This window comes from Heteronotia binoei, chromosome 9 (assembly GCF_032191835.1).
Source record: "Heteronotia binoei isolate CCM8104 ecotype False Entrance Well chromosome 9, APGP_CSIRO_Hbin_v1, whole genome shotgun sequence".
Lineage (NCBI taxonomy): Eukaryota > Metazoa > Chordata > Lepidosauria > Squamata > Gekkonidae > Heteronotia > Heteronotia binoei.
The window spans coordinates 91326035-91351759 of record NC_083231.1 but is presented as its reverse complement, the minus strand read 5'-3'; the positions used below and the strand labels follow the sequence as shown (position 1 = coordinate 91351759).

Here is a 25725-nt window from a genome sequence, read left to right as displayed (position 1 = left end):
AATTTGTGAGCTGGAGGCTAAAAAACTGTGAGCTAGCTCACATTAACTCAGCTTAGAGGGAACACTGGTCCTAACTAACTAGCGAAGTAAAATTAAGATGGCATAGATGTTCTCTCTCGGGGGGGGAAGGGGGTCTTACCTTCCTATTAATCTAGAATAAACTACTGTGGGGAAGCCAGTGGGGTCTGCTGTAGATCTGGAGAATCTCATTGTAAGATACCGTCCATCCAGTAAGCCACTGCCTCTTGCACATGCCCAAATGCTCTCCTGTGGAAAGAGCTGGAGTGTTACTGTTTTATGCTTCTTCAAGCTCTGCCACTTTGAATGCTCCATCTAAGTGCCTCTTCCAGACTGAATGGGTGATTTCCTTCTGAGTGGATCTTCCTTCAAGGCAGAAACCAATAAGTTAAGCATCTTTGCTTGCAAATGCCTTACCTTACCAATGGTGGAAAGCAGTGACAGAAGTTCATGATCTTTCACCATTCTGTTTCATGTAACTGTTAAGGTGCAAATCCCTACATCAAGAACTTTGAGCCACTGTTTGAACTAGAAGATGGGAATGATAAAGACAGTGACGATGAAGAGGGCATCCCTCGAGCAACACCTTTGGATATGGCAACAAGCTGGGAGGCAAGTGACCTTTGGGGCCACGTTTTGAAAGTCAGTAAATCCTTCATTCTAGGAACAGTTTGCACGCATCAGTAGTAGCAGCTTCCCTCCACATAGGATCATGTGGGAAGAAAAGTAGTGCAAACGTGAAATGCAGCCAGTGTGAAGTACCCTAAATGTCTTGTTTGTTGTGAACATACAAGATTTATTTAATGTTATTTCATTTACACCCACCTTTCTCCCTAGTGGGGACCTAAAACAGCCTACATCATTCTTTTCTCCTCCATTGTATCCTGGCAATAACTGTGTGAGGTAAATTAGGCTGAGTTGGGTGACTAAGGCCACAGTCACTCAGCAAGCTTCCTTGGCAGAGTGGACATTCAGACCTGGGCCTTTCAGGATCCTAGTCTTAGCACTCAGCTATCACACCATGCCAAGATGTCCCTCATTTGTTTGATTTTTTAAAATTAAGTAAGGAAAACAACTGTAGTGTTGTCATAATGGGCAGCATTTAGAGAAGTTTGGTGAAATGGACAAGTAGTACTTTCCATCATCTTCCTGGTATAGTTGCATAAATAGGGCATTAGTATAGAATATATTTGAACTTTCTAGCTTCCCTAGCTGTCCCTTGGGGAATCAACACAGCATATTGGCCACGTCTCCATCACATGTACCCCTCTAGCTGTCCTTCTCTTCTTCCAGTGTACAGGTCTCTATGGCAACCCTGGACATGAGTCATCGCTGGTGACCCTGGGAGGGACAGCTGGATGGGTGCCTAGGGGCTATGGCAGACAGAGAAGGAAAAGAACTCAGTTGAGGCCAGTGTACAATAGTTATTAAAGTATCATAACTAGGACCTGGGGGGCCCAGGAGCCAGTTTGGTGTAGTGGTTAACAGCGGTGGTCTCTAATCTGGAGAACCGGGTTTGATTCCCCACTCTTCCACATGCAGCCAGTTGGGTGTTCTTGGGCAAGCCACTGTTCTCAGTCAGAGCTCTCTCAGCCCCTTACCTCACAGGATGTCTGTTGTGGGGAGAGGAAGGGAAGGAGATTGTGAGCCACTCTGAGACCCTGAGTGAAGGGCAGGGTAGTAATCCAGTCTCTTCTTCTTCAGCCTAACCTACCTCACCAAGTTGTTGTGAAGGTAAAATGGAGAAGGAGCAAATGATGCTGCTATGAGTCGCCATTGAGGAGAAAAGCAGGGTAGAGATATCTAAATGAAGAAATAAGTAGGGTCATCTGCTGATCCACTCCAGTGGCAGGAGATAGAAAGGTTTCTGTGGTTTCTAACAGAATTTCAAAAGGCATGCACACAGATGTCTCTGCCTTGCACCTCCTCCTTTCAAATCCTGTACATTTCCCACTCTTGTGAAAATCCAGCCACCTGGTGAACAGCTGCCTCCCTTTTGTCTAGTAGGATAAGGCACTTGGACTTCTATTCAGTCAGATTTAATTGAGTTCTGGGAGAAAATAAAACAAAGACAAGAGGCTGTGGTCTCTGAGGTTACATCTTCAGCTTCTCCTTCATGCAAGGAGATGGCTGAAATCAGTGAGAAAACAGTAGCTACAGCTAGAAACCGCACACTCACTTCAGGCTTTAAGGCATAGATTGTGCTGGCTTTGTATCTGTGATACAGGCCCTTTTGAGAAAGAAAGCCCACTATTGACAACTACACCATTTTCAGACTGCTTAGGGCAGATAGAAGAGGGACCAAAATCCAGACTACTTATATCTTTGCTGGACACTGCAGCTAATAATAATATAACTGCATGTTGTCAAACACAACCAATTCTTGGTGACCACAGCACTATGGGGGTTCTCAGGGCAAGAGATAGGAGAGATGGCTTGCTGTTGCCTTCCTCTGCAGAATCTTCCTTGGTCATTTCCCATCTAAGTCCTGACCCTGCTTAGTTTCAAGCTCTGATGAGATCAAGCTAGTCAGGGCTACTGAAGCCGCTAACTGCAGCTGCTGTTGTAAAAATGCTCCTAGGAATTTTATTCCAGAATGTTGCAAAGCAATGTAAACTTTAAGACACATTCTGGTTCCTGGTTAGGCATTTCAACACTAGGCAGTCTCAAAGGAAAAACAGTTCAAAACCATGAATGAATTAAAAATAAGAACCTTGGGAAATTTTAAGCAATATAAAGATTGTGCTTGAACTGAATTGTAAAAGTTGAGAATGAAGGTTGCATTTTCTTTTTAACACTCATACTGTAAGCTAACCTGCTGCTTTCAAACAGGTGTATGATATCTTGAATGGCAAACCCTGTATGTCAAAGGTGGCTTCTGATGACCTATTGACACAAGGTAAGAAGGCTTAATGGGGGGGGGGATTGACCCTGCATCCTGCTCTAGGGCATGGCTTGTTTGCTGTTACAGAGTACATATTTCACTGTAAGCAGTTTATTTTCTGTTTGAGGCATACTGAGATTTGCACAGAACAAAGATTGAGTCCTGTGGCACCTTTAAGACTAACAAAATTTAATTCTGGCTTTAAGCTTTCACGTGCATGTACAGTTCTTCAGAAACATTGAAACAAGACTTCCTCAGCCATGATATATAGGTGGAAGCGGGGTACGTTAGTTGCTAGGAAGAGATTTTTACATTGCAGGTTGGTTTAGGAGGAAAGTAAGCCCCACAGTAAGCCCAAGTGGGTTGGTATAAAAAACTTTTGTTCCATACCAACTCTGCGACCTACAATTATTTTTGCCATGGTTGTACAAAAAGCTGCTCCTGTCCCATGCTGTTCACAGGAGCTTCTACTGCAAGTTTCCTGTTATTTTAAATGGTCTTATCTATTCTCTCCCTTGATGCTCCTTACACTTTGCTCAGCTTCCTATAAAAGAGCTGCATGGTGCTCTCTCCCTCTTTTCCTTCAAAAACTTCTTTACTTAATGTACTGAGGACAGTGTACATGGTTCACCCCATACACAAACCCACTGTAGTCTCATAACTGTGATGAAGATCAGGCCGAGAGCTGGTAAATTGCCCATGGTCAACCAGTGAGCATGATGGTTAAATAGGAATTTGAATTTCTACACTACACTGAAGAACTTTTTATTATCCTTGCCTTTCCCCTCCTCCTTCGCTGAAATTTGGACTGGGTCTGTTTTTTCTGCTGCATCAAGCTGTAGAATGCCAATCAATCAATCAGTCTGATATATAATTTTAATATTATTGTAATCTTATAGAAACATTCCCTGGCCAACTGTTTCAGCAGCTCTGTGGGATGTGGTTTAGGCTGAAAAAGAGTAACTTTCCCAGGCCTACTTATTGGCTTCATGACTGGGAAGGAATTTGAACCTAGCTTGTCTCCCACATCTAGACCCAACAGCCTAGCTTTTGTCCCTTCATGACAAAGGTAGCTAAGTGACAGCAATCCTAGCAAGGTAATTTATTCAGCTGAATAGGCAAGGTGATATCCAAGGGGCATTAGATAGTGAGGACTGTGAGCACAAGATGAATTTGACAAAAAGTTGAAAATTCTCTAAAGGTGTCACTAGATTCAAACTTTGTTCTGCTGCTTCAGACCAACATGGATACTTAGCTGGATCTGTTATATGTATGACATCCTCACTGCACCCCAGAGGCAGTTAGCAGGAATTCACTGCTGCCCTCCGTTGGGATACAAATGGACTAATACAGTGCATCACTTAAAAGTACCTCATATCTGGCCTCCATTAGGGAGGGGCTGTGGGTCAGTGGTAGATGATCTGCTTGGCATGCAGAAGGTCTCTTAGGTTCACTCTCCCTCTAAAAGAATCAGATAGTAGGTAATGTGACAGACCTCTCTCTACCTGAGACTCTGGAGAGCTACTGCCAGAGTAGACAATACAGATCTTGCTGAACCAGTGATCCAGTTCAATATAAGGCAGCTTCATATGTTCATATTTGAACTTCGAAGGCTCACTGTACTGCAGTCTCACTTGTAGTTTTCCTTGGCAATCTGCTTTACATAAAAGTATATGTTAGAAGCAATGAGATGAGAATGTTCGAGTAAATTCCAAAGATGGCAATGCTTATAATTATGGAAATTACAGGCATTCTTTTTCCACCTTTTGCAGGGAACATGAAAGAACTGAGTGAAGATGTTAAATTACAGCTTTACAAGCTGCTTGAAGTACCTGATCTGAACAAAAACTGGTCCATGTTGGCTCAAAAACTGGGCCTAGGTATACTAAACAATGCTTTCCGATTGAGTCCTTCTCCATCAAAAACTCTTCTGGATAATTATGAGGTAACTCCATCTTCAGATCAAGCCAGTAGCCACTCTAGCTGGGTATCCAACAGCTACTCTTAAGTTCACATAACCATCTGTGGTAAAATTCCTCAGTTCTGCAGTTTTTACCTTAGAGGCTCTGTTGATATCTCTGCCTGTAGGAGCTATTGTACTCAGTTTCATGGAGGATCAGCCAGTGCATGGATTCCTCTGCACCTGATGAGCTAGTCCCATATCTATGTGCCTGTGGGGCTTGAAACTGGAAATTTACTCTGATCAGTTGCTTCTTTTAAGTGGATATAAAGCCAGATCTACCCATTTTAGAATTTTTATGAGATTACTGATGTTGCAGTCTCAGCATGGGAGGAAGGGCACCATAGTATAGCCCAATTTCATAAAATCTCTAAAGTTAAGCAGAGTTAGATGAGGAAACACCAAGGAAGATTCTGCAGAGGAAGGGAATGGCAAACTATCACTGCATCTCACTTGCCTTGAAAGCCCCTTGCTGGAGTTGCCTTACGGTTTGTGACTTCACCACACTTGCATATGCAGTCTTTGCATATGCTCCTGTAGTTAGTCAACCATAGATTTCCCCTACTTGCCCCCCCAAAAAAATCCAAGCATGGCTATATGTGTTCTGATTTTACTACATTGATACATATTTATAAAGTTAGAAAAACCTTAAGATTTTTCATCAGTGTTGAGATTCCCTCTTCGTAATCTTTTTTTTTTACACTTACTCTTGTGGTTAATATTTCTACTTTTTCATTGGAGATACAATTCCAGAGAACCACAGAGTTGTCCCCCAAGAAATGTGCCCCTGTGCAAAACACTGACAATGCCATTAATTGGGAAAGCAAAACTTAGTGACATTAATTTTGATATGAGGTTATGGTTTTTCTTTCCTTGTTAGGTGTCTGGAGGTACAATAGGAGAACTGGTTGATGCCTTGAGAGAAATGGACTATCCAGAAGCTGCTGAAATTATCCAGAAAGCAGTGTCCATCTCATCTAGCCAGTCCAACCAAAAGGTGGCAAAAGGTGAGCCACCTTCCACTCCTGGGAAAGCAGAAATACATTGTGCCTCTCCATGCAAACTGCACCAACATTTGGGCTAGTGTTTCAGTTTTCCATAGTAGAGATAGTACTAGAAGACAGAAGGAAATCTAGCTTCACATTCCTACCAAGCTCAGTAGACAGCCCTGATGGAGTCAGCCTCTCTCACACTTATTCATACACGATCTTCTAGAGCTCTTGAGAAACCAAAATGTTCCTGTGCACTTAGGAGAAGGGTAGGATACAAAAGTCTGCATAAGGCCAGAGGGGCTGTGGCTCAATAGTAGAGCATCTTCTTGGTATGCAGAAGGTCTCAGGTTCAATCCCCAGCATTTCCTGTTCAAAGGATCAAGTTAGTGGGTGATGTGAAAAATCAGAGACCCTGGAGAGCTGTTGCAACTCTTAGTAGACAATACTGATTTTGATGTATCAAAAGGTCTGCTTCAGTATAAGGCAGTTTCATGTGTTCAAAGTGCCAATCCATGACTTGACTTGTGATGTTCTCTTAGAGCGTGATTCTTAGGGAACATTCAGGTTTTTTTTAGAATTTCAAGGTTTTAGAAACAGAGTTCAGTGAAATGAGAGTTCATGGCTTCATTTATATCCCTCTTCCAGGTAAGCCATACAGGGTTAAGTTAATCAAGTGCATCTTTTTAAAAGAAAAAAGAAAAGAAAGAAATGTGCTGATGAGCTTTTTAATTTCTTGGCCTGACATTGAATTTAATGGAAGCAATGGAACAGCAGTTAGAACACATCGCTACATCTCTGTAGGTAGTTTAATTGCTTCCCAGACTGGCTGGTCCTCTGGTTTAAGTAGATGCTTGACTTCTCACTTCAGAAAAATTACAACATGGGTGAATGCAGTTGGGGCACTTTGGGAAGCTCAAACACCAATGGAAGGACAATCAAAGAGAAGAGGGGAATCTTCAAAGTCCATGCAGCTGCCCTTACATTGGGTCAAGTCATTGGCATATCAAGCCCAGTCTTGCTTGAGTGGACCTTCAACCTTTTGGGAAGTGCTATTTGCTAGTTACATCTCCTGAGCTCCATAAATGGGGATGCCAGGATGGAGTCTGAGATTTGGGCTACCAAACAAGTTCTCGTCCATTGAACTCCAGGCCCTCCCCAAAAGCCTGAAGGAAAACTGACTACTGGCAGGCATAGAAGAATGATCAACCTTCACTTTAGGTGGGGTCAGGCAGAAGTCAAAGGGTCTAAGCATTGGTCTGTTGAACCAGTTATAGTACAAAGCCAGTTTGGTGGAGTGGTTAAGAGTGTGGACTCTTATCTGGGAGTACTGGGTTTTATTCCCTACTTCTCCACTTGCAGCTGCTGGAGTGGCCTTGGGTCAGCCATGGCTCTTGCAGAGCTTGTCCTTGAAAATGGCAGCTTCTGGAAGAGCTCTCAGCCCCACCCACCTCACAAGGTGTTTGTTGTGGGGAAGGAAGGCGTTTGTGAGCTGCTCTAAGATTCAGAGTGAAGGGCAGGATATAAATCCAGTATCTTCTTCTATCTTCTTATATTATAGTAGCATTTTTTTTAAAAAAATCTATCTCATGGCCTCTTTTTTCTTCTGCTCAGATGAAATTTGCTGCCTCAGCTTCCAAGACACTGAAAGCATTTGTGACAGTGGGGTAGAGATCTCCCTCCGCAAACTCAGCTTTACATATTCTGAGTCTTTCACCAGTGAGTCACCAGTGACGTTTAAGAAGAAACTGGCCCCAGGATATGGACAAGAGACCTTACTTCAGGGCAAAATTGAAGCCACTTAATATGGAGTAAAGCTCTGCAGAGAAAGGGAAGTGTCTTTTAAAAAAAAAATCCAGAATGCACTAGAAGAAAAAGCAGGATTTTTCAACAAACAGCAGTTGGATCCCTATGAAGTGAGAAGATCAGGATTAACATTTGAGTGCATTTTCTTGTTTCCTTAGATCTTCATTAAGTAATATAAATTTAAACCGCCTTCTTGATGCTCAGTGAAAATCATGCAAGTGGCATTGACTATGGTCCAAAGCTGTGAAGCACAAAAGAGTCACAGAAAGTGGTCAAGTTAGATACGCTAGGAAGTATAATGTAAATTTTAGTAAACGTATTTAAATTTTTGTTTGATGCCTATAAAATGATTCAGGCTCAAGGGGGGTTTTTTGTCATACTATTTTAGAATCTCTATATTGTAAATATTTGGGGTTTCAGTTAATTACTGCTAAGGAAAAAATGCTTTTTAAAAAGCTTGGGTTTTTTATTCTACTTTTATAATAAAAAAACAAAACAGATTATTTTTCATGTTGATGTGTCCTGGTGCTACTGTAAAGAGGCTGTAGGAGCTTGGTTGCATAAGGCCCTCATAATAGGAACTGTACTAACAGTAGAAACATTTTCCTTTGGTGTGAACACAGCATGGGCAAAGGTTGGACCACACTGTGTCTGCAGTCATTTTTCTACCAGCACAGCTCAGATTAAGGTACTGCATCTCACACTTCTTTGAAATGGTTAAAAATTCTAATGATCTGTAATGACAGAATTAACTAAAAGCCTCTCCCACCCCCCAGTGAGAGAACATGAAAGATTTCTGTTTCTAATGAGTCAGGCAGGCATGACAAATCTGTTCTTGATATGCACACACACTTTCTTTCTGACTTTCAAAAGATCACAAGTAAGGAGTGCAAAAATTCTTGGAAAACTGGGTGGGGTAGGGATGTGTGAGAAGAAAGATCATGCTATCAGTGGCCTCTTTCTCTCTCCTTTGTTACTTTTCTTGTGGACAGCGTTTGACAGAGACCAGAATTCAGGTCTACCTGGAAGCCACAGCTTCTGACTTGAATGTCCTTCCTTTGCTGCTGGCTGCTGTTTGTAACGGAGCAATTTTACTATTGGGGTTGGGGGTGGATTACTCTGAGTATGCTCACATCCTCCTTCCTGCCTTCCCTTTCACAGCCAAGGCACCTGCATTTTTATCACTTTTGACCAGTGGTGTTTAGGCTTCCTATGGTACTTCATAGGTGTATCAAGTCCCCAGTCTACATGGAGGGTTGCAGATATCCCTATCTAAAATACAGATTCTTAACTATGTAATGTGGAAGCATGGAAATTAAGGCACAGAAAGCATCAGATATTCATTGTGTTTCATTTCACTGGTCTCAAAGGCCCATGGCTGCCTTTGAAAAGTAAACTCATTCTTCAAGATGTGAAGATCATCCTCTTGGAATTTGCTTGCTGGCTAAGAGCCTCACATGTACCAGAAGCTGCCACAAGAATGATGTTTAATGATCCCATCTTGTGCCTCCTCAGGCACTTGGGTTATGTTCCTGTTTCCATTAGGCCTTCCGCGCCACTTCTTCAGGGCTTTCCTCAGGAAATGTCTGTCAGTGATGTTAAGCTGAGTGACTTTTTCAGCTCCACGACACTGGTGCTCTCCCAGGGATGGAACAGTATGATCCTTTGCTTCTCCGTGAGAAGAAATCCATTGTCGCTGAAGGTCCCTGGGATGTCCCCAGCGTCCAGCCAAACAAAAGGAGCAATGGCAGCGGTTTCCACGACAAGCCGAAAGTGATCTTGTTCTTGGGAAATGGAAACCTGAAAGGATGGGAAATGTTCCAATATTATTCTTGATGTTTATTATTTACAGGAATTTAATTTACAAAGCCCTTTCTAGTATTTATAGATCTCCTCTAATTCTGTTTGCAGAAAGAGAGAGAATAACATACAAGATGTAAGGAGAGGTGCCTTGTATTAAGAGCCTATTTTCATAATATTAAAGACATCTGCTTATATATCGGTTTAAATCCACTCACCCACCCCAAGAATCCTGGCAATTGTAATCTGCTGCTGACAAGTGGTGAGGACACCCAAGAAACCTTCCTGCAACTTCCTGGCTCAGATATGCAGGAGAATGAGTCCAATGGCTCAGCTGTGGCCACTTTTACAGAGGTTATCTGCCTGGGGTTCTAAAACGGGATACATTATTTTAACTGCAAGCTCGCTGTTCATAATTTATTCTGCTTCTCCTAGTCCAGAGGAGCAACCTTGGTGAGCCTGCAAGCACTTTGGGAATTCTGACATAGGATGCTGGGCACAAAATGGCTCCCACAGGAGGCAGAGCCACACCCAGAGAATAAACTTAAGTGCAGGGGAGAAGGGCAATTTTTTAAAAAATACATGGTAAAAGGAGACTGAGAGACTAAAACCAACAGTGCAGTGGCAGGTGCCACTGAAACATTGGTCTAATCTATCCAGTCAATTTAATATATCCAGTAGCCAGCAGATTCCCCCCTTCCACTTTCTAAAAATACCTGGTGGGTGCAAGAAAAGGTGTTGGCAGGTGCCATGAAGCCCATGGGCACCACATAGGGGACAGCTGTCCTTGACAGAAGCAGGGAAATATATAGGGCCCCAAAACCACATATATAACCACTGGCCATCCTACTTCTCCCCTTCCTCTTTGTGAACTGTCAAGAAGTAATAATAGCTAAAAACTAGCCAAAGAACCTGATCCTCAGAATGCTGATTTCTGTGCCTAGAACCAAATTGCATGCACAGCCTTGAGCAAATGTACTTGTAAACATGCCATTCTCCACCCACACTGGAAAGGCCTGCCTGAGAAGGTCAGGAAGGCTCCCGTGCTCCTGGTATTCTGCTAACTTAGTAAACAGAACTACTTGGGAAAGCATTTCTCCAAAGGAAAAAGAGGCATACTGAAATGGAGTATGCCTGGGAGGTGTTTTTACAAAGGAGATGGGATTGTGGACTGGGTACAGAATGCATTACCTGTCCACTGTAGGTACTAGCCTGCTCTCACTGCATCGTTTCCTATGTCCTGCATTGTTTAACATATGTCTAACGCAGGGGTGGCCAAACTGCAGCTCAGGAGCCACGTGTGGCTCTTTCAAAGCCCACCACCCCCCCAGTCAGGCAGCTTGGAGAATATATTTAAAGTTGCGTTCTTTCCACCTTCCCATCTATCTTCCTTCCTTCTTGCAGATCTCAAACATCTGACACCATGTCTTGTGGCTCTCAAACATCTGACATTTAGTTTTCATTAGATGAGTCATCCTATTAATTGCATTGGCTTACACTTTGTAAATCCACCTTGAGTCTCAGTGAGAAAGGGGAGCTACAAATAAAGTAAATACATAAATTTACAAAGGGAAAGGCCACACAGTGTGCATCTTCCAGCTCTGTGGTTCTATCAGCATCAACAGATGTGGCCCCTTCAAGTGCCTGACTTTCTGAGGGGGGGGTATTATTGGAATAAACCAGAAAGTAACTTTATGCTTACGGTAAGCTGTGGCTTCTGCAATCCCACTGCATCCTTCAACGAAGACAGGAAGTGGTAATTTCTCGGGCTGGACAGATTGCCTCCCCCAGTGAGGTAAAAAGTGACAACGCAGCTTCGCCTTGTACAGTTTCCACATCTCAAAAGGTCAGCAATCGGCTCCTTATAGATGGCGACAGCACTTCCTGCCTTAACGGTCACGCCCTCTTTGGCCATGGTACAGGCCGGCTCCATAGAACTCCAGGGATGCAAGCTGATCTGGGCAGGGGGAGGAGAAATATCAGGAAATCAAGAGGAGGAGAATAACAAGACAACAAAGCTTCCATCAAGCTCAGATTCTCAGCTCAATTAAGTTGTTCCAGGTGAAACAAATGGGATTTAAAAGAGCTTAGATATGGTTAGCTTTAATTAAGGCAATTATCCCTTTGCTTTGGTACGCTAAATGTAGCATTTTTTCATCCTTAATTTTAAAATCTTAGCATCAAGGACTGGGACTGTATTACCAATTTATGGTTTCTTGTTCTCTCCCATGCTAGTAATGCAACATGGCCCGAAGAGAGTAAATGTGCAAGCAAATATGAATGAAGAGATAGTTTGGAAAAAGTCCCCACTCCCAAATACTTTCCTGCTCCTCATCCAAAGGAAGATGGAACTTACTTTGAGTGTTAGCTCAGTGTCTGCGTGGAGATCTGAGACCCCATATATGTAGAATACATCTTCATCCTCATGCGCCACAGGCAATAAAGGAGCAAAGAAGCGCTGAGCAAAATAATGGAGCATTTTCCATTTGCCGCCATATTCTGAGGTTTTCAGAAGGGAGAAATATTAGTCATACCCTGAAAAGACCCCACTGGTCCAGTAACCGACATAACAGACCTATGAAGAAAATGTGTGTGAAGCAGGTACTCCCCTGGGAGCCAACAACACGGGAGTTGTTGGATTTACAAAGTGTAACCATGTTATAAGCTGCTCCACCCTCATGAGTAAGGATAGGCATGAACCAGGGAAATGGAGGTTTGTGGTTTGTAAGGGCACATGTATCATGAACCTCCCTGCTTACCAAATAAGTTTGGCTCATGAGGTTTGGGGGAGATCTTCCCTCCCTCCTTTCTGCTGGCAGCAGCTCCTCGAGGTCAGCAGAATGAGGGGGGGTGGAGATCTTGCAAGAGCCATTTAAAGGGAATGCTTGGAAGTGGGGAGGGATCAAGAGGGATCACTGAAATGGCTTGCAGTCTGTTAGGCTGAAACAGATGCAAGCCATTTCAGCTATCCCTCTCGTTCCCTCCCTCGCTTCTCATTCCAACATGAACCCCACAACCCCACCCCCCAAAAAATCATATGCAGGGTTGTGTATAGGGATGGGCACAAACCTCCAGTTTGTGAATCATGTGCCAACAATGTTTGTCATGAAAGTAGGTTCATGATGAGGTTTGTGCCCATCCCTACTCATGAATCTACCAAAGCAGAATGGGTAACAACGGTACAGAAAAGGAGCCCTGCTGTGAAGATAGATTAATTGAGCCTAATGCTACATCAGCTATTAACCACTCCGTAATCTTCAGACAACAGCACTTCGGATAGTCGCTGTATCCTCCAAAAATACATGTCAACAGGTTTTACACATATTTTGGAAGGCTGTTCCAACACAGGGAAACCCTGAGTTCTCTGCTAATGCTGGGAGAAGACATGGCTCAAAGGTAGAGCATCTGTTTGGCATTTAGAAGGTCCTAGTTTCAGTCACAGCATCCAGGGCTTTTTTGTAGCAGGAACTCCTTTTCATATAAGGCCACACACTCCTGATGTAGCCAATCCTCCCAAGAACTTACAGAGCTCTTCGTACAGGGCCTACTCTAAGCTCCAGGAGAATTGGCTACATCAGGGGGTGTGGCCTAATAGGCAAAAGAGCTCCTGCTACAAAAAAAGCCCTGCAGCATCTCAGTTAAAAGGATAAGGTGGTAAGTGACATGAAAGACCCAAGTCCCTAGAGAGCTGATGGCAGTCAGAGCAGACAATTCTGACCTCAGGAGACCAGTGGGCCAACTCAGTGCTACATCAGGGGGTGTGGCCTAATAGGCAAAAGAGCTCCTGCTACAAAAAAAGCCCTGCAGCATCTCAGTTAAAAGGATAAGGTGGTAAGTGACATGAAAGACCCAAGTCCCTAGAGAGCTGATGGCAGTCAGAGCAGACAATTCTGACCTCAGGAGACCAGTGGGCCAACTCAGTGCTACATCAGGGGGTGTGGCCTAATAGGCAAAAGAGCTCCTGCTACAAAAAAAGCCCTGCAGCATCTCAGTTAAAAGGATAAGGTGGTAAGTGACATGAAAGACCCAAGTCCCTAGAGAGCTGATGGCAGTCAGAGCAGACAATTCTGACCTCAGGAGACCAGTGGGCCAACTCAGTGTAAGGCACTCATGTGTTCAAATTTGTCCAATGATAAGCAACCACAAGAATGGGCAGGTGAATGGGAGCTGTGCATACATGGGAGGCAGGCAGCTATTTCCATGACTGTAGCTGTGTTTTCCCAGAAGCCACTATCAAGTCTAATGTGTGTGAATACACCAGTTCCTACAGCCTTTCTGCATCTGCCTACAGGTATCTAAGAGGGCGAACCGATGTGAAAACTGCTGCAAGCAAGGTAATGATGACAACTAAATGGTCAGAAGCTGGCAACTGCATCTTTGTTTTTGGTTCTGTCCAGGCCCAATTTATTTATTTTTATTTTATTGTATTTAGTTGATTTCTATTCCGCCCTACCCCATGAACAGGCTCAGGGCAGAGAATAACAAAGTTAAACGATTTTTAAAAATAAAATATAATAAAAACACTCAATTCCAGGCAGAAGACAAATTAGTCAAATTTCATACAGCGATAAGCCGGAACCAGTAATACATCAGCAGGCCCAACTAGAGAAAGAATATTACGGCATATTATGGCAAGGAAGCCAGCTTCAATTTACTTTGGATGAATTCAGTCTCCTCCATTAAATCTCCAGTTGCTCCCCAATGTGCTTTTGCTATGGCATTATGTTTTTTCTCTTTTTTTCCAGCATGCTTTTCTCTTTCTCTCTTGTAGGGCTCCACCCCCCACCATGTGATGCAAGAGTTTGCCGTCACATGAAAGGCAGCAGAATGTTACAAGAAGCAGCCAAAATGCATTCCACTCCCCCTGCACCTTGCTAATCTTTATTAAATGAACCCATTGGGTGAATTTGCATACTAGCCCCACCCCCTCACATGCAGCAGGTTGTAGGTTCATGTGATGAAACATGCATATAATGAAACTGGCTTTGTAGAAACATACATCTAGGTGGGTATACATGTTCTTGGTCACTGTGACCATCTATCGCAAAGCTGGTGTCTGTCAGTGAAGCAAGGCACATTACAGTGGTGCATGCAACCACAATCTGTTCCATGTAGGTTACTGGCAAATCTGACAGCCTGCAAAACAACTTGAGATCTGCCAGTGGTGTAGCACTTGATAGTGAGTGTGCTTTCACTTTGAGTGCATCACCTTTCTCCTGTTTACAGAACTGTATTTCAAGCAACTGTATTGTAGAAGAGGAGGTAGCCACTCAACTTGGAGATTAACAACAGAGGGGCTATCACTTCTCTCTCTCTTTTTAAAGTACTGCCTGAACCTCTTGTCAAGAGGAGCCAGACTCACAGCCCATAGCTCTTTCCCTTTCCCCTCAGGTTAATCCGTGAGCAAAACTGAGTCATCTGATCAAGCAAACTGCATGTCCTCAACCAAATATGTCAAGGTGACATTAGTAGTGTAGAGGGAAGCTGAGAAATTGCTATCACAGTTCAGTGTTCTTCCCTGAAGAAATATACTGTGAAATGGCTAATGGAACTCAAATGTAAAGCCAACAAAGAGGCTATAACCTGAAGCTTGAGCTATTATGGCATTACAAAGCAGACCAGGGACAGCATGTAGCTTTGGAGGGGGTAGTCTGTGGCTCATTGAAATCAGACTAGCAGATGTTAAGTACTGTCACCCACTAAGCACTAGCCACTTGACAAGTGCACAGAAGAGAAGGCTCGCTACCCTAATGGATATCAGGAAGAGGAGGGTGTTACTGAATGGCACTGTATCAGTGTCAGCCCTCCCCCTCAAAAGCCAGTGTGATATAGTGTTAAACCTGAATTCAGGAGACCTGTGTTCAAATCCCAACTCTGACATGAGACTCACTGGGTAACCTTGAGCCAGCCACCATCCCTTAGCCTATCCTACCTCGCAAGGAAGCAGAGACAGCTACATATGCAGAGCTCCTTGCAGGAAGGGCAGGATAATAACACGACAAATAATGTTCACTGCATTCATTTATTTACTCCAATATATATATATATATATATATATGCATACAGACCATTTTTTCCTTCTCAGAGCATACATTTTCTCAGGAAGCACCTTCAGGGGGATGGATCATGGCCTTTGCGTTAATGACAGCTGAGCAAAGCCTGAACATCCCTGCAGTGGGCCTGACCACACTGGCTACAGCGCTCCAGGAGACCTTATTGCCCAATTACTTCTGCAGTGTAATGGAGGTGTATCCACTTATAAACTCTGCTTTCTGATCTCAACACAGGCAGCCACTGCAGGCCGTGTGTAAGAGCTGAGAAACAAGAAAGGCATCTCTCACCATTCAAACGGCAAAGCTCTTGCCAGCCCGCACAAGAGTTGAGCGCTAGTTAAATTGGCATTGCTTTCATTTTTTTTTTTTAACACACAACCCTAGGGAGGAAGAGACTGTTCAAACCAAAACAAACAACTACATCCTGTGTAAAAGGGAAGCTTAAAACTAAGACTTAATTAAAAGGTTGGTTTTCAGTTTTCTCCTACGCCCCACAAGTTGTCTATCAGAACAAGATGCCAGCTACACAAGTTGGTTGTGTGTGTGGTGAGGGGGGTGGGGAGAATATCTCAGGAAATATGCCTCCTGCAAACACAGCAGCAACACAGACCCAAAGCAACTGCTAGAACCTGCCCTTTAGCATCAAGCATTGCCCCACCTGACTTTAGGACAGGCACTTGAAAGGGCTGCACTGTTGATTCCTACGGGACATTTTAGAATCTTCATACGCGAAGAAATGCATAAAGCACACATTACAAGAAAAAGCACAACTGCCAATGTTGCTTTGGCCTAACAAAACTTACCGAGAGAAGCCCAGGAAGGGCCCTGCCAGATATCATTGAGTTGCCAATACAGCGCCCCCATTGTTCGGCCCTCCCCATCGATTATCTCACTTTGGCTGCGACGATAGAACTCTGTTTCCATCTTGATACACTGAGCCTGCATGACCTAATTCAGCAAAACAGAACAACACCCCCGCCCCCAATCAATGTTAAGATTTTAAATAATTCTGGAACTGCAAAAGATCTTGGTTCATTGTGGTAAACATACAAAAAGATCACATGGCAAAATCCTTCCCTGTTTCAGCCTGGACAGGAAACTTATGCGATTCAGTGTTTGTGTTTTAAAAATTCCCCTGCACACTCAAAATTAGGATAGCAGGGGGGAGGGGGGGAAGATTAGACAAAGGGAGGGGGCTACAGCAGATTCTCTGCAGTACACTATGGCTGTACATTTTCACCTCTCAATTTTTGCTAAATACTTACCTGAGTGAGGTAGATTGTGTGTTTGAAGTTCTCAAGCAAGTGTGTTCCTCGAGGCAGTTTAAAATGTAGCCTGGCCTGTTGAAGCATTTGGTCATTCCCCTTAGCATGGTGCTGTCGATGGAGGGAGAAGTTGCTCGTGTAAGACCAGTCCTCCTCAGACGACACCTGTTGGAAAGCCAAAAACATGCAGCAAGGAAGACAACAGCAAACAGCACAACAAGAGTTTACCCTTGTGAACGCTGGTGTCAAATCACATTCTTTGCTATAAGCACCATTCCTCACCCCCTCACCCCACACATCCTCTTCTTAACATTTAGTCTTCAACTCCACTTGGGGATAAGTGGAACCCAAAGGAAGTTTGACAGCAAGGAAAAAAGGCATTGTGTGCACAGAAATGTTTGTGTATGTATGTGTTTGTTACAATTATTTCTCCAGTGGAATGTTAACGGCTGAAAGCTGATTTGGAAGCTGGCAGTTGAACGCTGAGCAGAAAAATGCAGGCTGAACACAGAAGATTGGAGGGGGTGTTTTCTCTCTTTGTTTCCTGCTTTTTAAGCCTGCACTGAACAAAGTTTAATAAATGCATTAAAAAAAATTTAAGACATACAATTGTAAGGTTGCAAGAGCATTAGGGCTGGGAACAAAGAAAACACTGCTTTCCTTTTCAAAAGCAATTTCAGATGTCACATTCTGTCTCAAAACCCTGCTCTTATAGAACGTCCAACATACTTCTGAGGGATCAACCCCTGAAGAAGGAATGTTATAGCCGAAAACCTTTGCCTGTGTGTGCATACTGGAATTAAAGCACTGGTTGATTTGGGAAATTTTTTTCCCCAGGAAGGAAAAGAGTCATTTAAGCTGACTAAACAATGGACGATGGAAGCACAATTTCATTATGAGAATATGCCTGAGCAGAAGTCAGGGATTACCATTTCTTGACTCTGCCCACTGCAGAGCAATCAAACTGATTCTTATCACAAACTTGCACTTCCGATTTCCATTGTTTAGAAAGAACATCTCTGCTCGAGGCACCAACATCTCAAAAGTATAATCTGTCTTTGGAACTTGCTTCTTAGACAGACTTGCAAATCTCCGGCCAAGCACAAATCTGTCGAGTATCAGAAGATACATCCAGGGGTTGGTAGTTTAATATGCAGTTTGGTTCCTTAGCTCTTGAGAAAGGATAGCCCAGAAGAGAATGCATGTCAAAAGCCAGTAAGGGAAATTCACAGCTAGAGGCCACTGTAGACATTAAGTTTTTTAAAAAATGTGTGCCTAAAGCAGATGACAGAGCAGAGAATCTGCAAGTGAGGGAAAGGGTGGCAGCCAGGCCTTTCCTTACCTTTGCCAGGGTGCTGAAGGAAGGCCAGGACTGAAAGCCGTACTCTGAGGCAAATCGAGCCCTGGGGTATGTGGTCCAGTCCCAGCAGTCACTGAAGTAATTGTAGTAATGAGTATCTCCGTAATGGGTGTCGTAAGGGTTCTGGGAGAGCCAGCCTTCCTTAACCGTCTTCCATCCATTGGTAGGGCTGGAGGGAATATAAGGACGGCTCTTATCCTCCTGGATTTAATGAGAGGCAGTCCCATAAAAAGGGTGATAAAGTCATTCTATAAAAATCTTGCTAGAACAACTGAAATCGAAAAGCCAGAACTTCACAAACCCCTGAACTGCTGAGTCGCTGCCTCTTTCCTCCCTGTGCCCCATTGTTTTCCGTTTGCTAACATACAACTAAATGCCTGCTTCCTGGAACCACAAGTTCAGCAACAAAATAACAATTCTCTACATTTCAGCATCCAAAGCCAAGCAAGCTGCTGGGATCAGTTTACTGGACAACCATAAAAAAGTCTAAGCAATGTCCTTGGGGTGGGGAGGGGAATACAGATTGTGAGAGAGGTATAAAAAAGAAATATTAAGCATGGCCAAATTTATTTTCATTTAAAAATGCCTTTATCAGCATAGTAAAACTGATTCTGTGGAGGGACTGTCAAAGCCTTTCCAGGCAGTGACATTTTAGAGTAACAAATGCACACCCGTTTCCCGTCTGTTATGCCAAGTGCCAGGAAAAAGCAATATCTTTTCAACAGGCCCTACTGAGAGTCCAGATATCTTCTCTCCAGGTTGCATCCACTGCAGGAATAATGCAGTTGTCCAGTGCTCAACTCATGCTGTTTTGTTACTGGGAAACTATGATGCCCCTCCTACCCCCAGCCAGCATACCCACTGCTACTGCATTGGTTCTCCCCAAGCTGACTGCTGTTCATTGGCTACTAGGCAAAGAAGAGGACAGAATTTTATATCCAGGAGCAAAAGACAAAAAGATCCAGCAAACCCAACTATTAACAGAATCGTATGAAAGTCACAGAAGAAGAGATGAGATTGGATTTATACCCTGCCCTTCACTCGGAGTCTCAGAGCAGTTTACAATCTCTTTCTCTTCCTCTCCCCACAACAGACACCCTATGAGGTAGGTGGGGCTAAGAGACCTTTGAGAGAACTATCCTTGAAAGAACAGCTCTGACAAAACTTGTGACTAAACCAAGGCCACACTAGCAGCTGCATGTGGAGGAGAAGGGAAAAAACCTGCTTCTCCCAGATTAGAGTTCACACTCTTAACCACTACACCAAACTGTCTCTCAGCAGTGGTCTGGCTCCAGATCACTGTGTAATCAATGGTTCCATTGGAACTTTTCAAGCTTTTCTGGGCATGCAGATCTAACATCTTCATCTGCCCTTCACTGCAGCTAATAAAGCAGCCTGCCTGGTTCTGTATTAATGCTGCAACCTGATAGACTGGTATCCATCACACTGTGCGTAAAGCTTCAGAGGAATATTTTGTGATGGGTGTCTGTGTGAAACTGATAAGCAACTTTTGATAATACTATTATTTAATAATTTCTTGAGATGCTTAAGAAAAATGCATAGAAGGTGATGTTCTCAGAACTGATGCTCTATCTTTGGAGTATGTGAAGTTTTAGTGATAATAATGTTTTCGTTTGGCTTAGTTCAGAGTCTCCCAAATTATACTGGAATGCCTCGGCCGCTACTAGAAATCCAAGTTCCATCCCTCCTTCCTCCAAACCTTTCTCATAAATAAAATGAATCAGCTACTAATTGGGAAAGAGTAGCGTATTCTTCACTCATCGTGCTCTTAAGTAACGGCCTGATAACCTTGTGGCGGTGCCTGTAGGGATGACAATTTGAGAATGCTGGAATGAGATTGGAAGCTTCTTCTCTGTTCCCTGCATTTATGTCTTCTCATCTTTTAGGCCAGTCTACATTTTACGCAGCAAGAGTGCTTGCGACATGTATTCGGTCACAGAGTTCAGTAGCCTAAAATGGGAAGTACAGGCAAACTTCTGCTAGCAGGTGGGACATGTGCTAAGCAGACACCAGCTTCCTGGCCTATGTGCACCATGTTCCTCAATGGTTTGCAGAAGTGCCTCTCCCCTTAACAGAACTGAGCATGGCAAATCCCCAATCTCACTGTCTCCAGAGCAAGTGCCTTTTAACTCCAGGCAACAGTAAAACGAAAACAAATTTGGGTAAGTGTAGGTCAAATGCAGAAGGATATCAAAGGATATTCAGAAAGATCAGGCGTTTCCAAATCATGCCCCACACAATACTTACACCAATAACATATGCAAGCAATCCACTTGTTTTACACCAAAGAGGAAGATTAGCAATTTAGCAGAACATAGATGGTGCAGGTTAGCCCAGTCTCATCAGATCTTGAAAACTAAGCTTGGAAACTTGTTGGTAACTGGATGGGACAACACCAAGGAAGTCCAGCGTTGCTATGCAGAGGAAGCATTTGGGGAAGGGGCACTTTGGGCTGCAGTTGGAGAAGAGAAGTGAGGAAGCCATGCTCCACGGCAGAAATCCTTCTGCTCATGGAAGTTCTCCACACTATTTTGTGGCCTCAAGAAATGTCTGCTGCCTTTAGTGCTGCTGCTGTCCAGGTCCAAGAAGCAATGGCCGTTGTTTTGCACAGCACAGGTGTCAGGGAGCAAACCCAGCCCCTCCAGTGGCCTTTTTGTTGTGCTGCCCCAAGCAGTGGCTTGGGAGACATGGTTGGAGAACCAGCACTGTTCTTGGTCCTTTGAAAAGCAATACTTACAGAATGAACCACTTCTCGGATGTTCTTTACATAAAGGGTCACATAATCTTTGGCATAAATGCTCATTTTTGCTTGAGGGATGGAAAACCAATTGCTTGCAATTGCAGCTTCATTTTCATTATTCCCGCTCCATAAAATGATAGATGGGTGAGGTTTTAGCCTCTTTATCTAGGAGTAAAAACGAAAAGCAAAGATTAGAGTTTCCTAATGCTTGCCCATTAAAAAATAATAACACAGGCAAAGAAAGAAAGTTAGTGGGTAATATTCATTACTTGGAACATGGTTTTTAACAATGTGACCAATTTCTCACTAGGCTTGTTCCAGTTTCGGAGCCCTTTTTCCCCTGGAGCTTCTGTCCGATTTTGCACAAGTTGCCCCGGGGCTGCGACTTGTCCTGCCTCTTTCCCATGGAAAGCAAGATCCTCTGAAAACCAGTTTCTGCTTGCTGCGAGCAAAAGGCGGGGCAAGTTGCAGCCCCGAGGCAACTTGTGCAAAATCAGACAGAAGCACCAGGTTGGGGTGGTGGTGGGAGAGGGCTCTGAGACTGGAACAAGCCTAATGAGAAATCGGTCTCTGTGTGAAAACAGAACTTCAAATGATTTCTAAGCTGTTTCCGCTCTCTAAAGAATAAGAAACCTGCCCTTATAAAGATATTTTCTAGTTCCTTTGTTTTATATGCAGGATTAATCATTCCTGTACTGGCATATCTTTCGAGTATGACACTACTGCTAACTAAAGTAAACAAATGGCATTGGCATTTACCCTCTTGAAATTCTCACCAGGGGAGTGGAAATGTTCAACCAAATAACAGCCTACAAAAACTATTGCACAAGGGACTGATAAGCAATTCCCCCCCCCCCTTCACCCTGAACAAGCAGAACTGTTGCTGGGGTTGCTCTCTTTCTTCAGTGGCCTGTCTGCTGCCACAAAACTCCCTCTTGCTTTTCCACAGAGATCCCAGGGAGCGCAGAGATCATTCACACATTACACATCTGCCTCCCAAATACAGACCCAACCCCCAGAGGGCCTTCAGTGAGTGGTTCAGAGGCATGCTTGTAAGGCTCACATGACTGGTGCTTTTATATTTTAAGATGAATAGGTAAAAATGTTTAGGTATAAAAAAACTTTACCCCATAACACGTCAATGGCTCTAAAACTAATAATACTGTTTTCAACCTTGATATTTGGAGGGGGAACACCAGAAGGGGGAGCTCTCACTGCAGCTGCTGAAAAGAAAGCTCCCTCTCACACAAGTCTTTTGAGACAAGAGGAAGCTCAAACTTGCCCCATAAGCCACACTTGAAAAGAATTCAAGAATTTCACGTCACATTTCCCAGAAGCAAGCACAAAACTTCAACTTTGTTTACAGGAATTACTTCAGAAAACAAGCCTCAAGCATGAGGACACCTGACCAATGATACAAGCTGTGATGCTGAGGAAGCAGTTCATGGGACGTGGCCTACAAATCCCAGGCTCCTGCCTGGCATATTCATCTATCCTTGTTCCTAAGCCTGGTATGTCTACTGGATGGGATTTGCCCTAGTGTTGCTTTCAGAGTCAATGAGGCAGCAGAAACAAGACAGAGACCATTTTTCCTGCTCCTCATGCTTTTCAAACATCAGGTACCCCAGCTACCCTCCAGTAATAATAAGGGCTCTATTGGGCTGTATTCATCATTAACTTAGTGCACTCTAGAAAAGGAAGGAAGGATGGAGAGAACTGGAAAGGAAAGAAGCAACTGGCAAATGAACATCCTATGTACGATAATACCAGCTTGTTTTTATGTCTTTAGTTCTAACCAGGGCTTTTTTTGAGCAGGAATGCACAGGAGCGCAGTTCCGGCTGGCTTGGCATCAGGGTGTGTGTCCTAATATGCAAATGAACTTCAGCTGGGCTTTTCCTACAAATATGCCCTATGCTGAACAATGGTGATGTCCGGGGGTGTGGCCTAATATGAAAATGAGTTCCCGCTGGGCTTGTTCTACAAAAAAGGCCCTAGTTCTAACTATAGGGGTGATAGCTGTGATCAACAAAATGATATATGTACTGTTACTGACACACATGACACTTCATATATTATTATTCATACTAGCAACAGAGATTTTATCTATAAAGATTAGACAAGATGACAGAATTAACGTAATAAAAGTGGATGAAATGTAAGTTATGCAGACAACATGGTTCTAACAATCCTGAATCCCTAGAAATTGTTGCAATATGTAATTGAAAATATTGAAGAATTTGGATCCCTGTCGGGCTATAAGATTAACGGGGGGGGAGGGGCATAAAATGAATTTTTTTTAACACAACAAGAAGAAGAAGAGATTATAAAGAGAACAGTGTGCTCAACAGCCACTAGCACTACAACAGCCACTGAGCAAAACTGGTATCTTTTCAAAAATAGCTACCTGAAACCTTGGAAATTGATACAAACAGATTTATGAAGATGGAAAAAGCTAAAAAAAATCTCATGGCTGGGAAGAATCTGCAACCAAAATGAATGTGCTGTCAAAACTAAACTTTTTGTCCCAAATGTTATCCATATACATAGAAGAATATTGAAAAAGTGGCAAGGACAGATAAATGAATTTATATGGAATGGCAAGAAAAAAAGCTTCAAAATATTACAAGATGAGAAAAAGAGAGGAGACTTAGAAGTCGCAAATATAAGATTATATTACCAAGCAGTACATCTGGTATGGAATGTGGTCTAGATTAAAAAAACCCAAGACAAAGAATAGTAAAATTACAGTCAGCAGATCTTGATGAAGACCTACACAACTATATATGGAAATCGACTAAAATTATCACAACACAAGAAAGAAGTCATGCAATCAGGGATGGGCTTTTGAGAATACAATTTACACACCAGAATTTATTGAGCCCCTCAAATTCTTTGCTTATGTCCCCAACAGAAGCTCATTACAATAAGAAATAAAAATGATTTTTTAACATATGGCATGATAAACACTCAGGTGAAAATCAAGTCTTGGCAAGATATTGAAGATGAAGGTGTAAACATTCAGTGGCTGATATATTATCAATTAGGCTCAAGACTGAAAGAGATCATGACTACTGAAGGTAGAGTTCTAAGAGATGTGACTGAATTTGAACAGCTGATGATAAAACAAAAAGGGCATTTACTGTAATGGATATATAGATTTTACTCCAGCTAGAAACAGAAGATGAACATGTGAAAAAATGTATGATTAAGTGCAAAACGTTAAAGAACAGCTATCTACGCAACAATAGGAATGACTGTGGGGAAAAGACATTGAATTTGCAGTCAGTCAGACACTAAGAGAAAACTGGCACAAAATGCTTTTCGGATGGTATAGAATCCCAAAGGACGCTGAGAAAGCACATAAAAATCACAAAGGAAAATGCTAGAAGTGATATAGATGGAACCTTCTTTCATATGCAGTGGACTTGTTAAAAAGCAACAAGATATTGAAAAGAAATGCATCAAAAAATGGAGAACATATTAAAGTTTAAATTTTCAATGGAAGCCAAGAGCAAGCTATTGGGTGTTCTGCCTAATAAATTACCAAAAGGTTTAGAAGAGATATTCAAATACATGGTGACAATAGCTAAAGATATTTATACAGCAAAATGGAAACTAGACATCTGTCAATATTTAGAAGAATGGGAAAATAAACTTGCTGAATATGCAGTAAAGGCAAAATTAACAACCTATTTGAGAAACAGGTCTATTACAAAATCTGATGAGAGATTTTATTTATTTCTGTGGATTTGTATTCCATCCTTTCCCATAACGGCTCGGGGCGGATTCCAACCTATCAAACAGTTAAAAACCAACAATACATCAATAGATAAACAGTTAAACAATTAAAACATATTAAAAGTTAAAAGTTTAAGACAATTGACAGTTGAGCCAATAGCTCAGATTTAATGTAAGTTAAGGCAGCGTGGATAAGGTAGACACTTAATTTAGGTGTTCGAAGATGCCAGCTATATTGGCCCGATTTCCTCCAATCCAGATGGTAGTCAGTGTTGCGAGGCCAGTTAGATGGAGAGAGATGAAGTGTTTATTATGTGTATTATATTTGCAGGAGACAAAGTGAAAACATATCGTATACAAATATATGCTAATGAAGTACAAGTAGAATTAAAATCTGTCCCAAATATAATATCTCAAATAGAAATGGGTTCTCAACATGAGATATATAATAAACTCTTTTATACTGTGATATGCTACTTATCTATTAAAGATTCTAATAAATATGTAGAAGTGACGAAAGTGTGTTCTATTGAATATGCAGTAATGATGAAACCAGTGTTGTAGTCAAAATAAATCAGGTATGAAGTTTTAAACTTGAAACTTAAATGATGAATGCAATTGTACCCCAACAGAAATAAGTATTGCACTGTATAGATAATACCTTAAAATTATAATGAAGTGGATGAAAGGGAAAATATTCTGTCTATACAATTTGTACTAAATGATTGTCTTCAACAAACATAATTATTTCTTCTTTCCCATTTCTGTACCCCCACTGTTTCCTTAAAATTAAAAAAAAGATTCACAAACATATCCTTTGCTATCAATGGGGATGAGAACTAAGACTAACAATATTCCACAAACAAACTGCTACCACTGAAAATATTCCTGGGTCAGATTCAATCAACTTTTTCACTCAGTCTTGCCCAGTTCCTCTTTTTTACTACAATTCCTGACACACATGGCTTTTGTCCATGCAAATTTTGGACAGCAATCCCCCTGTCCCTAGTCACCACTCTGCAGATGGGGAACCCAGAGAGTGGGGTGTGTAAGAAGGATGTTAACTGGTGAGATGGATGGTATGGGAAAA

At 42.5% G+C, this 25725-nt stretch overlaps 2 protein-coding genes across 2 annotated transcripts in view; one reads left to right on the top strand and one right to left on the bottom strand.

The window, feature by feature from the left end:
• Positions 1-8157, top strand: part of NFKB1 (nuclear factor kappa B subunit 1) — an 85211-nt gene extending 77054 nt beyond the window's left edge. Inside the window, exons 20-24 of the mRNA XM_060246992.1 lie at positions 506-630; positions 2851-2917; positions 4675-4847; positions 5743-5869; positions 7466-8157. Of these exons, the coding sequence (XP_060102975.1) occupies positions 506-630; positions 2851-2917; positions 4675-4847; positions 5743-5869; positions 7466-7656 (683 nt within the window). The 3' untranslated portion in view covers positions 7657-8157. The remainder of the gene's footprint in view (positions 1-505; positions 631-2850; positions 2918-4674; positions 4848-5742; positions 5870-7465) is intronic.
• An 832-nt stretch (positions 8158-8989) lies between these two features.
• Positions 8990-25725, bottom strand: part of MANBA (mannosidase beta) — a 74251-nt gene continuing 57515 nt past the window's right edge. Inside the window, exons 12-18 of the mRNA XM_060246991.1 lie at positions 20894-21061; positions 18118-18336; positions 16776-16940; positions 16314-16458; positions 11814-11956; positions 11160-11414; positions 8990-9457 (exon numbers count right to left, since the gene is read on the bottom strand). Coding sequence (XP_060102974.1) covers positions 9233-9457; positions 11160-11414; positions 11814-11956; positions 16314-16458; positions 16776-16940; positions 18118-18336; positions 20894-21061 — 1320 coding nt within the window. The 3' untranslated portion in view covers positions 8990-9232. The remainder of the gene's footprint in view (positions 9458-11159; positions 11415-11813; positions 11957-16313; positions 16459-16775; positions 16941-18117; positions 18337-20893; positions 21062-25725) is intronic.